This window comes from Ursus americanus, chromosome 16 (assembly GCF_024610735.1).
Source record: "Ursus americanus isolate L20-20 chromosome 16, mUrsAme1.1.p, whole genome shotgun sequence".
NCBI classification, from domain to species: domain Eukaryota; kingdom Metazoa; phylum Chordata; class Mammalia; order Carnivora; family Ursidae; genus Ursus; species Ursus americanus.
In genome coordinates this window covers 44,957,031-44,969,863 of record NC_142142.1, presented here as the reverse complement: position 1 = coordinate 44,969,863, position 12,833 = coordinate 44,957,031, and the positions used below count along the sequence as shown (strand labels likewise).

The 12,833-nt window shown below is 36.5% G+C and overlaps 1 protein-coding gene and 1 non-coding gene across 3 annotated transcripts; one reads left to right on the top strand and one right to left on the bottom strand.

Annotated features, from left to right (window-relative positions):
* Positions 1-2,323: 2,323 nt before the first annotated feature.
* On the top strand, positions 2,324-2,430 carry LOC123792747 (U6 spliceosomal RNA). Its single transcript, XR_006779788.2, has one exon. It is a non-coding gene; the product is annotated as a U6 spliceosomal RNA (small nuclear RNA).
* Positions 2,431-7,896: 5,466 nt separating this feature from the next.
* LOC123792408 (olfactory receptor 8B3-like) lies at positions 7,897-8,855 on the bottom strand. Of its 2 annotated transcripts, none has more exons than XM_087868557.1 (2): positions 8,540-8,855; positions 7,897-8,507 (listed from the first exon to the last, which is right to left on the bottom strand). In XM_087868557.1, exons 1-2 carry the CDS (start codon positions 8,853-8,855, stop codon positions 7,897-7,899), a joined length of 927 nt encoding a protein of 308 aa, XP_087724683.1. The 2 variants fall into 2 exon arrangements, with proteins under 2 accessions (XP_087724683.1, XP_087724684.1); XM_087868558.1 differs by having other exon boundaries at positions 7,897-8,510; positions 8,543-8,855.
* Positions 8,856-12,833: the final 3,978 nt, after the last annotated feature.

The window sequence follows — 12,833 nt, the reverse complement described above, 5'->3', positions numbered from 1 at the left end:
TATTATTTATATCCTCATGAATACCTCATAATACTCATCAGACATTTTTTTCCCTTAATTCCTGTGTTCCCCTATAAACTGTAAGTTCTATAAGGACAACATCTCCTCTCTCTTGCTTAGTACTTTGCTCCTGGGGTTAAGATCAGTGCAGAGCATATAGAAGAAATTCAGTAAATATTTCTAAAGATCATGTTGTTCTTTGGCTGCAAACCTCCAGAACACATTCCACATTTCTCACTAGTGCTAAGCAATAGTGTCTATGACCACAATGACCTCTATCCTTGTCCCACAGCCACCACACAGCTTCTTCGATTTTAACTGAACCATACTGCTAAACTGTAGTACCTCCTATTATTCTAGCATTTTCCCACATAATTCCTCTTATTCAATCATGTACACTGCTGCTAGAATAAGCTTTGAAAGCAAAACTCTATTCCTCCTTAGTTTAAGAACTTTCAGTGGTATTCCATTACCCGTTGGGCAATTGATATTTTGTAACAAAAGTATAAGTCTCAAATTATTATAAAGTCTTAGATAAAATGGAAGAAGAAATTGAGTCAGAGTTCTACTTAGTAGAAAGACTTGAAAGAACTATTTTGATTGAATATTTTGCACACATTGAGTGGATACAATATTTTAGCCTTCTCACAAATATAAGAAAAAATATCAGAGAATGTTTATATTTCAAAGACCATAGGGAATAGTAAACAAAGATCACAGTTTAGGGGAACCAAAGATAATAAGTAAAATTTAAGTTTAAATCTGCACAAACTCACTTTCTCATCATGATAAATTAGTTTCTCTCTTCAGTGCTTCCCAAAAAGGATTAAGAGTCTCACGAAGATGTTCATTTGCTTAAGTAACATTTTTTAAAATTTAATATCTTGGGAATGCAACCGTCAACCTATGCTACTACTTAGAAAGTTTCTAGCTTCAAGTTACAGAGTGCTCAATTAAAAACCCATTTTAAATAGGAGCTTATTTCTCTCACCTAGCAATAAGCCTAAAACTAGATTATCCTAGGCTTCCTTTAGCAAGAAATCACTCTCATCAAGGATTCAACCTCTTCCATTTCCCCATCCTCAGTTTGTTGTCCTTCATTCTCAAGCTTATCATCTCATGCTCACAAAAAGGTTGCCAGAGCTCCAGGAATGACATCTAAACACCAATATATCCAAAGAATAAAGCAAGCAACAAGGCAAAAGAAATCTTTCACATATCTCTGCATAGCATGAAGTAAATCATCTCCAGATGCCAATAGATTATTTCCTTTATGTCTGGGCAGTCACGTGGCTATGCCTCACGGGCAACACAGCTGCAAGGAAGACTGACAAAAATGAGAATCTCCCATTTTCAGCCTCTATCAAAAAAGGAAGTTTCTGTCATTAAGAATACTTGGAGGATAACATCAATTGGATAGAGCATCAACACAGTCTGCCACCAACAAAGAGCTTGTAAAAGATATTTGTAATAGGGGTTGTGTTTTTCAGCTTAAATATAGAATATAATTGTTATTTTTTAAGTAAATTCACTGTTTTAAGTTTTAAATCAACCCAATTGCCTCAAAATATTCAAATGATGTTATAAATATATTTGTGTCTGTGTGTGGATAAGTAAACACATATAAGTATATATTTACACATACACTACTTACATGTATGTGGTAAGGAGAGGAGGAAGAGCATCATTCTATAATATGAGAGGGTCCTCCTATTAGTGAAAAAGCACCAGACACTGAATGTTTCAAACTGTGTAAAATAGTGTCTCCAAACAGAAAACAATAACTCATGCTACCACAATTATATATATATGGTTTTTTTGATGGCAACGTCCTAAAAGAGAGAGATGGAACAGGTTGGTAGGCACTAAATATCTGACCGATTGAAATTAAGATTATACCTTTTGAAATTTTAATTTTAGGTTTCTTTGAAGTATCTTTTTACCTTTCTATCTCTTGTTTAGGATCTTCCTAATAAATTGTAATAATATTTGAAACTGCTGTAATAACTAAATTATGTAAGAAAAAGGAAATTTTATTATGTCATATTTTGGGAAAAGATCTAAGGTAAACAGAAAATTATCAGTTATATAAATTGGGGTTTAAAATCTTGTTAAGAGACTCCACAACTCAGACACCTAGGTGGGTCAGTCAGTTAAGCATCTGCTTTCGGCTCAGGTCATGCTCTCAGGGTCCTGGGATAGAGTCCCACATTGGGCTTCTTGCTTAGTGGGGAGCCTGCTTCTCCCTCTACCTGCCACCATCCCCCTCCCAGCTTGTGCGCTCTCTCTGACAAATAAATAAAACCTTTAAAAAACAAAAACAGTGCTCGCTTCGGCAGCACATATACTAAAATTGGAACGATACAGAGAAGATTAGCATGGCCCCTGCGCAAGGATGACACGCAAATTCGTGAAGCGTTCCATATTTTAAAAAAAAAAACAAAACAAAAAACAAAAACAAAAACAAAAAAAACCTCCACAACTGCTTATTATATTAAAAAGGAGACACTGGGATCCCTTCAGGGGCATCCTCGTTCCAACCCTGGCTCCCATTTGAAGAAGGTCTGATTATAAATAAGAAAGCTTCAAGTGAAGTTATGAGGTATTAAAAGCAGATCAAAAGAATGGAAATCCTGTGAGTAAAGGCGATGAACAATTACATTTCTGGAAAACAGGCCTCAGAAATGCGCCCTTACAAATCCTACAGTGTCACGATCCATGTATTGGTTAAAGAGAGGTGCAGTAATCTGGAGTTCAAGGTATTTGGGTATGACTGTCCTACCAACGACCCACTTAGAGGAAAACTCTTTTTGCCTCTGATATTTGGTAGATCATAAATTTTCTAAACAGCCTAGAACATTACTCATGATAAAGGAGAGAAGGAACACTAGATCTGCTGATTTGCATAAAGGATCTTTGCCTCCCCCCCCCAAAAAAAGGTCCTGGTTGCTTTTAGGAGATAAACTGTAGGAGGCAATGGAAGAAACGGGCATTTAATTAGGAAGGCTTTGCATTAATGCTAGTAAGAGACAAGAGTTTCTCAAATCAAGGTGGTAGTGTCATAGTTGTGATATATTGGGTAGTTATGTCTATATTATATATATGCTTTATGTGTATGTATATCTTATGTATTATGTTTTAATCCAGTACTCCATTTCACTTAGTAAAGTCCAACTTTCACAATTACCAACAATTTCCACCATGATCTTGCCCCTTGTTACATGTCTGTCCTTGTCTCCTTCAACTCTCTCTCTTACTCCTTTTATTCAGTACACTAGCCCTTTCTGTATTCTCAAACATGCCGGAAGTATCACCTCAGCAGTTTTTGCACTGGACACAATCTCCCTTAAAAAGATATTTTTCCAGGGGTAGCACTGGGTGGCTCAGTCAGTTAAGTGTCTGCATTTGGCTCAGGTCATGATCTCAGGGTCCTGGGATGGAGCCCCCCAATAGGCTCCCTGCTCAGTGGGGAGTCTGCTTCTCCCTCTCCCTCTGCCCTTCCCCCTCCCTGCTTGTGCTCACATGTGCTCTCTCTCAAATAAATAAAAAATTTTAAAAAAGATATTTTCCCAAATACTCATTGAAACATCCCCTTCTCAATGAATTAGGATCCATGTCCAATTTATCTTTGTATTCTCAATATTTAATACACTTCTTGACATAGGATTTTTCCTCTCTTTGGATTGCTTCTTCTTACATGCCAGATAGCTGGGATGTGGCTACTATGAGTCAGTCTCTTAAAATGCAAGTTTACTTTGACCAACTTTACAATATTCTATTTGAAGAGTCTGCTTAAGAGCTACTATTTAAATAAATGACATATTTTTATTTTAAAATGAGAGAAAATATATGGCCATAAAACTGGTTGGGTTCATGGAGGAACACATCAGCCTCTTTATCTCCTACTAAGGGAAGCTGCGTCTTCAATAATTACTTTCTTTTAGTTCCACGTTCAATTTCCCATTCATTTTGATGAAGTATTTGTAACCTATTGTACCTCAGGAAATTAAATTTAAAAAAAGAATTCTAAATGTAGATACAGAACCTAGCCTTCAAGGTCTCAATTAATACTTTGACAACAGGTCTAAGTCAAAACTAAAATTGTATAGCAAAAGGCTGAAATGAAACAATGACCTAGATAGATATGGAAACTCAGTTTATTAATAAAAATGAATATTGTTACATTTAGTGGTGATTAGGTAAAACTAAAAACAAAAGCCATGTTTTCATTTTTTCATTGTATAGCAGCTAAATGTTTACTAATGCTTATCTGTTTGAATAAAGTCATATATTCTGATCAAGGAGAAAACTCCTGTTTTAAATCTCATGAATCTCAGTACTTGCTTAAAGCTACCAAGTGATTCTACGTGCAAAGAAAAAAGAATCTGAACGACTAAATGAGAGGACGCCACCATATGAAATCTCTTGTAAACCTTAATCAAACACCACTATCTTGCAATTCACTACAACCACTGTACGCACCATACCTATAGTTCTGCCACTAATTATTCAAATAAATTATATGAGCACCTATGAGGTACTGGAAAATGAAGAATTAACAATTAATGAAGTAATTGTTACCTTCCCTTCTCTGAGAAGAGATGCCCAGGGTATTCTTCACTAGAAACTGGGATTCTTCAACCAGATATCTAGTCACTGAAGCTCACTTGACTGAAATACAAAACTAGCTAAAATGCTTAGATTACAATAGATTGCCTTGAGTATAGTCACCAATGCTATTTTGGAAATGTAAGAGTCAAGCAGATTTTTATATTTATGCATGTACATGTACATGTTTTTGTATATATGACTTGTGCATGGACATGTCAGCAAGTGAATGTCTGGCAAACTCTCCATAAACGTCAGGACTATGTCTGGCTGGTCCATAACAATCAAAATGCACATCAACAGATCTCTAATACAACAAGATTTGTAGCTGCTGAGTCTAGCTGGTAGCGGTAGGTTTTCTGACTGAACAGACAAGACCAGTTTCTTGAGACCCTCAGATTGTAGGTCAGCTCCACCCGCCATTCTCACTGAACATGTATCTACTCTTCTTAGAGGGGTGAGAAAGTGGAAAGACCTACTTCTTTTCTTCCTTATGCCGGAACATAGTTGGTATCAAGTACTAAAATGCGGTTTTGTTTTAACCATACTTTTTGAGTACGTGCTCTACGCAAAGACCCACTTGTTTCAAGAGGGAAAAAAGTCCACTTTATTGAGATTGACAAATGAATATAAAGAGGATTTATAATACAATGTGACACATGCTACAGTAGAACCAAACACCAATGGGATGCAAGCCAAAGAAGTTTACCTTGACCTAGTCTTAAGGAATCAGAAAATGTTCCTGAAAAGGTAAGGCCAGGGGGCAATAGGACACAGAAAAACAGGAGGTAGTGATTTCAGGCAGGGGAAAAAAGTATGGGACAAGGGTCAAAGGTACATCAGCTACAATACCAATTTTCCAAGATATGAAAGATAATTTTTCACTCTGAACAGTTTAACCCACAATTACTTATCTAGTATGTAGAACTCTAATTTTTATGCGCTACAATTCCAAACTTCAGTTTCAATAAACAAGATTCATAATTCATTGGTATAAATACCTATGACTTGAGGTTTCTTTGAAGAGTAGAAAGGATTTTCAAAATTTAGGGACTAAATAAGTGCCTTTTTTGGTGACTGGGTATTAGATGATTCTTGCCTAACTAAATGAAAGAGCAAATGAAAAAAAAAAAAAAAACCACCGAATCACAGCTTGAGTAGACTATTACCGAATTGGGAAATGAATTCATATATTCAAGACTGATTTCTGTCAACGTAATGTTAATCCGTTCATGTTTCCTAATTTCAGTATCAGTGAGGAGTGAGCACTTGTTTTTGGCCCTTATTTTATATAATTGTCCGTTTAGTTTTAGTTTTTCATGTTTTTTTTAATCTTTATCTTTCTTAGCAGTAACTGCCAAATTGTTCATTTTACCTACCTTTTCATCAGCACATTTCATAATCACTTTTATAAATCAAATAATTTATAAAGTACAAATAGTGACCTAATTTTAGAAAGATAAATCCCATTTAGAGTATATACATACAGAGACCAAGGGTCATTGACTTATTCACTCTCCACTTTACTGAGTATAGGCAATTTCCACCTTCAGACTCAGATTTATCCTTACTTCCAAAAACAATGCTTATCCAGGCAGTCAAGATTATAAAATGCATTCATCCAATATGGTGGGACTCATCACAAAATTACTGCTGAGTCACCTTTGAACTTGAAGTATATTTGTGATACCTGATTCTGATTCAGTCACTATGTTTTATAATATTTTCAAAAACTGAGGTTGTCTTTTCTCTGTGCTTAAATATTGCCATATTTCTATATTTTCAATGGTTTTCATTACTGGTATCAAAAATAATGCCTAAGGAAATTCTTTAGGGAAAGACTATGGAGAAAGTAGACAGAATTCAGATAATGAAGTTATATAACATGGATTATATAGAATGAGATCTATACCCTTTTTACCACACCACCAACCTAATACCCAGATGAGAGAAATTCATGTGTCATCCTGGAACAAAGCAGAACCAACCATCAAACAGAAATGAAAGATAGTTCATTTTTTTTTATAGTTCTTTTTTTTTATAATAATATTTTTTATTATGTTATGTTAGTCACCATAAAGTACATCCTTAGTTTTTGATGTACTGTTCCATGATTTATTATTTGCGTTAGTTCTTGTGTATTGAAACAAAAATCATAAAGAGGAAGCAAAGCATATCACAAAGAACAGTAGACTTGAAATCAGAAGACTAAGAGGATACTCTACACCTTGTCTTTGTGCAGCTGTGTGACTTTGGGTAAATCATTAACTATTCTGAGCTTCACTTTCCCATCCATATGGTAAATATGTTTTGTTGATCAGTTATGTGCTACTTTGACTGTATAAAAATAAAAACAAAGAAAACCAACTCTTTGCCAAAAGAAGCCTGCTGCAAAATGTTTACATAAACAAAATGGATTAAAAATAATAATCTTTATGGAAACTTCAATTTCTGTTATTTCAAAAAGACATATTCTTGGGGTGCCTGGGTGGTGCAGTCAGTTAAGGTGGAAACTCTGGGTGTCAGCTCAGGTTGTGATCTCAGAGTCATGATCTCATTGGGCTCCATGCTCAGCACAGAGTCGGCTTGGATTCTCTCTCCCACTCTCTCTGCCCCAGCCCCTCTAAAGTAAATAAATAAATCTTAATTAAAAAAAAGACATATTCTTGCCAATCAGAAGTAAGAAACAGGAGTATACATACAGTATCTGATTTATGCCTCTAAGCAAATGGTAAGAACAACCCCAATGGTATGGTGTCACTCTATTGTTGCTCAGTTCAATAATCTGGGGACTATTCACCATTTTCCAGTGGAAAAAAGAAATTCAAAATGAACAATTTAGGGGCGCCTGGGTGGCACAGCGGTTAAGCGTCTGCCTTCGGCTCAGGGCGTGATCCCGGTGTTCCGGGATCGAGCCCCACATCAGGCTCCTCCACTATGAGCCTGCTTCTTCCTCTCCCACTCCCCCTGCTTGTGTTCCCTCTCTCGCTGGCTGTCTCTATCTCTGTCAAATAAATAAATAAAATCTTTTTAAAAAAATGAACAATTTAAAAAACTCAGATAATATATTCCTGTTGCTAAACAGGAAAAAAGTGAAGACATTGTGCAAATGATGAAAAAAAAAAGACCTAGATATAAAGACTGGAAATATATTATAGAGGAAGACTCAAATCTCTTTTACCATGTTCAAAAAAAAATACGCAAAGAAGCCTACCACTAAATATTTTCATTAAACACATAAAAGCTCCCTGTTGTGTAACTAACTGCACAGACAGACACTCTTTCTGATTAAAACTGTCTCCTACTCAGAATTTTCCTCAGAGCAAACTTAACATCTTTGTTTCTCAAGCGGTAAATTAGAGGGTTCATCAAGGGAACTGTGTTGGTATAAAAGATAGAAGAGATTTTCTCTTCATCCATAGACCCAGCAGAAGATGGTTGAAGATACATAAATGCAGCAGATCCAAAGAACAAAGAAACAGAGATTATGTGGGAACTGCAGGTGCTGAAGGCTTTGGACCTGCCCTCAGTGGAGCTGATGTGCAGGATGCTGGAGAGGATGAAACCATAAGAGACAAAGATGGTGACACTGGGCACAATCACATTGATGCCCTCCACAATGAAAACCTCCAGCTCATTCACATAGGTGGTCAAGCAGGAGAGCTGCAGAAGAGGGAGGATCTCACAAAAATAATGGTTGATGGTGTTTGCATCACAGAAGGTCACTCTCAGCATGCATCCTGTGTGAGCCATAGCACCTGAAAATGCCATCAAATATGAACCAAGCATAAGTCTGGAACATACCTTAGGGGACATGGCAACATGATACAAAAGTGGGTTACAGATGGCCATATAGCGATCATAGGACATTGATGTCAGCACATAACATTCAGAAATAACAACAACAACAAAAACAACAACAACAACAACAAACAGAAAAAGTACAGCTGAGTCATGCATCCCCTGTAGGAGATAATATTCTTCTTTGATGTGAAGTGAGTCAGCATTTTGGGTGTAAACACAGAAGAATAACAGAGGTCTATGAAGGACAAATTGAAGAGGAAAAAGTACATGGGGGTGTGGAGGTGTGAATTCAGCCCGATTAGAATTATCAAGCCCAAATTCCCCAACACAGTGACCACATATGTAACTAGAAACAGGCAGAACAGGGGGAGCTGGAGATCTGGTAGGTCTGTGAGCCCCACCAGAATGAATTCAGTCACAAAAGAAGCATTTCTATGAGCCATTCTTCTCTAAGTGGTCTGTGAGCAGAGAAGAAAAAGTTAAACAGGGAAAAACCCAGCTTTTCCCACCATATCTCCTCTCCCGAGTGTGGTGTATGCACAGGGAAGGTAAAAGACTAGCTCAACCTAGACCCATAGACTCCTTTACCATTACATGATACTGAGTGACTCTGACTGCCCCTTATTGGACTCTGTAAGCTAAGTAACAAAGAACTTCAAAACTTAGTCTATAGAGGGAAGGAAAATGCTGCCAAATGTAAACAAAACTGTTGGAAAAAAACAAAAAATAAGGGAGAAGTTTGCACCAGGACAGAATTATCCATCTCTCCTCAATCATTTTCATTCACTTGAGCGCTCTCTTCACCAGTGAAATTGGAAGCTGAGACCTGGAGCTGGCTTCTAATGCAGATTAGACTTGGTGTAGTGGAAACCAAATAGATCATTTCTAATCCCAAACTAACAGACAAGTGTACAAGAAGTTATTGCTCCGTGTCACAGAGTAAAAGCCACAAACCTGGAATAGCAAGAGTTTTGTCCATGGAGAGGGAACTTAGTGAGTGACAGAATGCATTCTTGGACCACCCCCTACAACATCTCTAAACAGTCCCTGCTCCTGACAGATTTTTCTGCCAATTTCACTCGAGACTCAGGACTACAAAACTGGGGGGCGGGGGGGAGAAGTGACATATCTTAGATCCTCAGACTTCCATCTTAAAAAAGGAGAACATGAATAAAAATTAAATTCATAAGCTCACCCACCTTAGGCCAGAAAACACTGGTGCTTCCTTATAATTATTATTACCCCCATTGTCATGGAAGGACAATTTCAGGCTCTGAGGATTTGGTTCCATTAACTCACAGAAAATGCAGCCCACACTTAATTTCTGATATGCCCTGGAAATCTTTTAGAACAATCATCCATCATAATTTCCAATGATGACTTTTAGTTTCCTCAAACAGCAGACAAAAACAGTCTTTATTATAATTATCATTTTGGCTATTTGGTAAATCACAGAGGATTTAATGTGAGTGTGATTATATAAGGCACTCAGCTGTAAACAAGACAGAAGTTTGCTCAGTGTCTTCCCCAAGGAAAATTTCTAAGTGTAATCAGAAACTGTGGGGATTCTATAAACACCCTGGACCATAATCTGTCTTCAGTTCCTTCGGGACTCAATAATTTGATCAAGTTTTCCCTTCACTTGTATGGATCATACATCTCCTCAAGGAAGAGTCAAGACCCATTTCCCATTCTGTAAAATGATGGAAGAGGAAGCCTTAATTTCTACTGTTCTACATGACATACTGCTTCAAACATAATTTGTGTACAGATTCCCTTTGTAAGAAATCTAGAAACTGCCTAAGAAGGTCCTGCACCCAGTGCATGCACGAAACCGGACATATTGAAGCTGTTAGGGAAATTCAAGACACCCTCTTGTCATAATACCTATCTTGGCATAGCACATGGGGTTGGGAAAAAATCCCCCAGTCCCTAGCTACTCCCTGGAAAAGGAAAGAGGTGTACCATACATCCAAAGCCTGAAGTTTTTTACGAGCTACCCATAAGACTAGCTTTTGTACAGTATGTCTCAGAAAGGCAAGGGGACATGGAACATAGCATAGTTTAGCTGCACAGAGTAAGGTGGAACAGAGACAGCAGTTTGGATTGGAACTCACAATAGCCACCTACCTACCACACACACACACACACACACACACACACACACACACACCACTGACTTAGCACAGAGCTAGCTAGAAAACTCTCTTCCTCCAATCATGTATCCAACGATCCACCTTATTACAGAGCTGCCTGAGGAATTGGCTTCAGTCTTCCTTGTTCTATTTTACGGTACTGATCTACCTGGCATACTCCAGAAGCCATGGAGCAAAAAGAACAAACAAAATGGGATGGAATGACAAGAAAAGTTAGAGGCTCCCACCATCTGGCCAGACTCATTGTGGGGGTCTTCTCTAGTACAAGCCTAGTCCATGAAGATTAGGACAGGTAGACATTTTTTCTAATGTCCAGACACAAGACCAGAGGGTCTAAATAGTTACCCAAAAAAACAACATAGATCTCCACAAACTGTCCCTAATGAAATGGAAATATATCATTTATATGACATAGAATTCAAAATAGCTGTCATAATAAGGTTCACTGTAGTCAGAGAACAGTACATGAAAACAGTGAGAGTATCAAACAAGAGACAGAAACCTCTGAAGAACTCCAAGCAGAAATCATGTAGTTGAAAACAGAATAACCGAACTGGAAAAATTCCTGGAGGATAAAACAGCACACTAAATCACACAAAAGAAAGGATCACAGAATTTTTAAAAAATTCATTTGAAATTATTCATCACAGTAGCAAAAGGAAGAAAGAAAAATAGTAAAGAAAATAAGAGAATTATTGGATAATATCATATGGGCCAAAATATGCATTATAGGGATCCCAAAACAAGAGATGGGAAATGACTTGAAAGATTTCTCAAAGGAAAAATGGCTTAAAAATCCCCAAATCTGTGGAAGGAAATGAACATCCAGATCCAGGAAGCAAAAACGACCCCCACCTTGGAAAAAAAAAATGACTTCAAAGAAATACACACCAAGACACATTCTAATCAAATTACTTAGAAGTCAAAGGAAAATAGAATTTTCAAGCTGCAAGAAAAATGCAACTTATCCATTACAATGAAACCCCCATAAGAATATCAGTGGATTTTTCAGCAGAATTCAATAGATTCAGCAGAAATCTTGCAGGTCAAAGGGGAGTGGGATGAACTATTCAATGTACTGAAAGAAAAAAAATGGTCAACCAAGAATACTATAAATAGCAAAAGTATCCTTCCAAAAGGAGAAGAGAGAACATTTTTTCTCACATAAAAGAAAACTGAAAAAGTTCATCACCACTAAACCTGCCTTATAAGAAATGTTGAAAAGAAAGGGCACTAAATAACATCACGTTAGCTTAAGAAAGTCTAAAACATTGATAAAGTAAACGCATAGAACAGTACAGAATACAAAAAGTGTGGGGAAATTTCTTTCAATTTTGATACAATAGCTAAAACACAAAAGTATTAAAAAGTAGCTATAACTAAAAAGGTTAATAGACACAAAAAGCATGTATGCATTCAATAAAGCCTTTTTCAGTGACAAAAGCAAGATGTCAGGAATATTTCATTAAATCAAAACTACACCCCAATAATGTATGTGAGTATATCACCCAGTAGGAAAATATGTGATGGTGTGTGCTAGGCTTACACAGGTACACTAAGAAGGAAATCTATTATGACAAACAATTATATAAAAAAAGAAGAGAGACTCAAATCAAAAACCTACCTTTGTACCTCAGGGAACTAGAGAGAAAAGAACAAATTAAGCAGAAATGTATCAAATAGAAAATAGAAAATAATAGTAAAATCACTAAAAATAAGAGCTGTTTTAAAAGATAAAATTGGCATGCCCTTAGCAAATCTAAATAAGAAAGAAGAGAGAAGAATCAAATAAGTAAAATCAGAAATGAAAGACAATACAACTGATGCCACTGAAATAAAAAGAAAAGAATCATAAGATTATATGAATATTTATACACCAAAAAGTGGATAATCTAGATGAAATGAATAAATTCCTAGAAACATACAACCTACCAAGAATGAATCATGAATACATAGAAATTCTGAATGGAACTGTAACAGGTGTCATGATTAAATCAATACTCTAAAACCTTTCGACAAAGAATATCCAAGCTTCAAGCATAAATTCTACCAAATATTTAAAGAAGAATTAACACCAGTCCTTCTCAAGTCTTCCATAAAACTAAAGAATGAGGTAGACTTTGAAATCCATTCTATGAGGCCAGCATTACCCTGATATCAAATGCAGACAAAATTACAAGGAAAGAAAGTGAGAAGCCAGTATCCCTAATGAATTCTGAACTCTTATTCATCTGAAGAATACATAAGCATGTATTTACACATGCA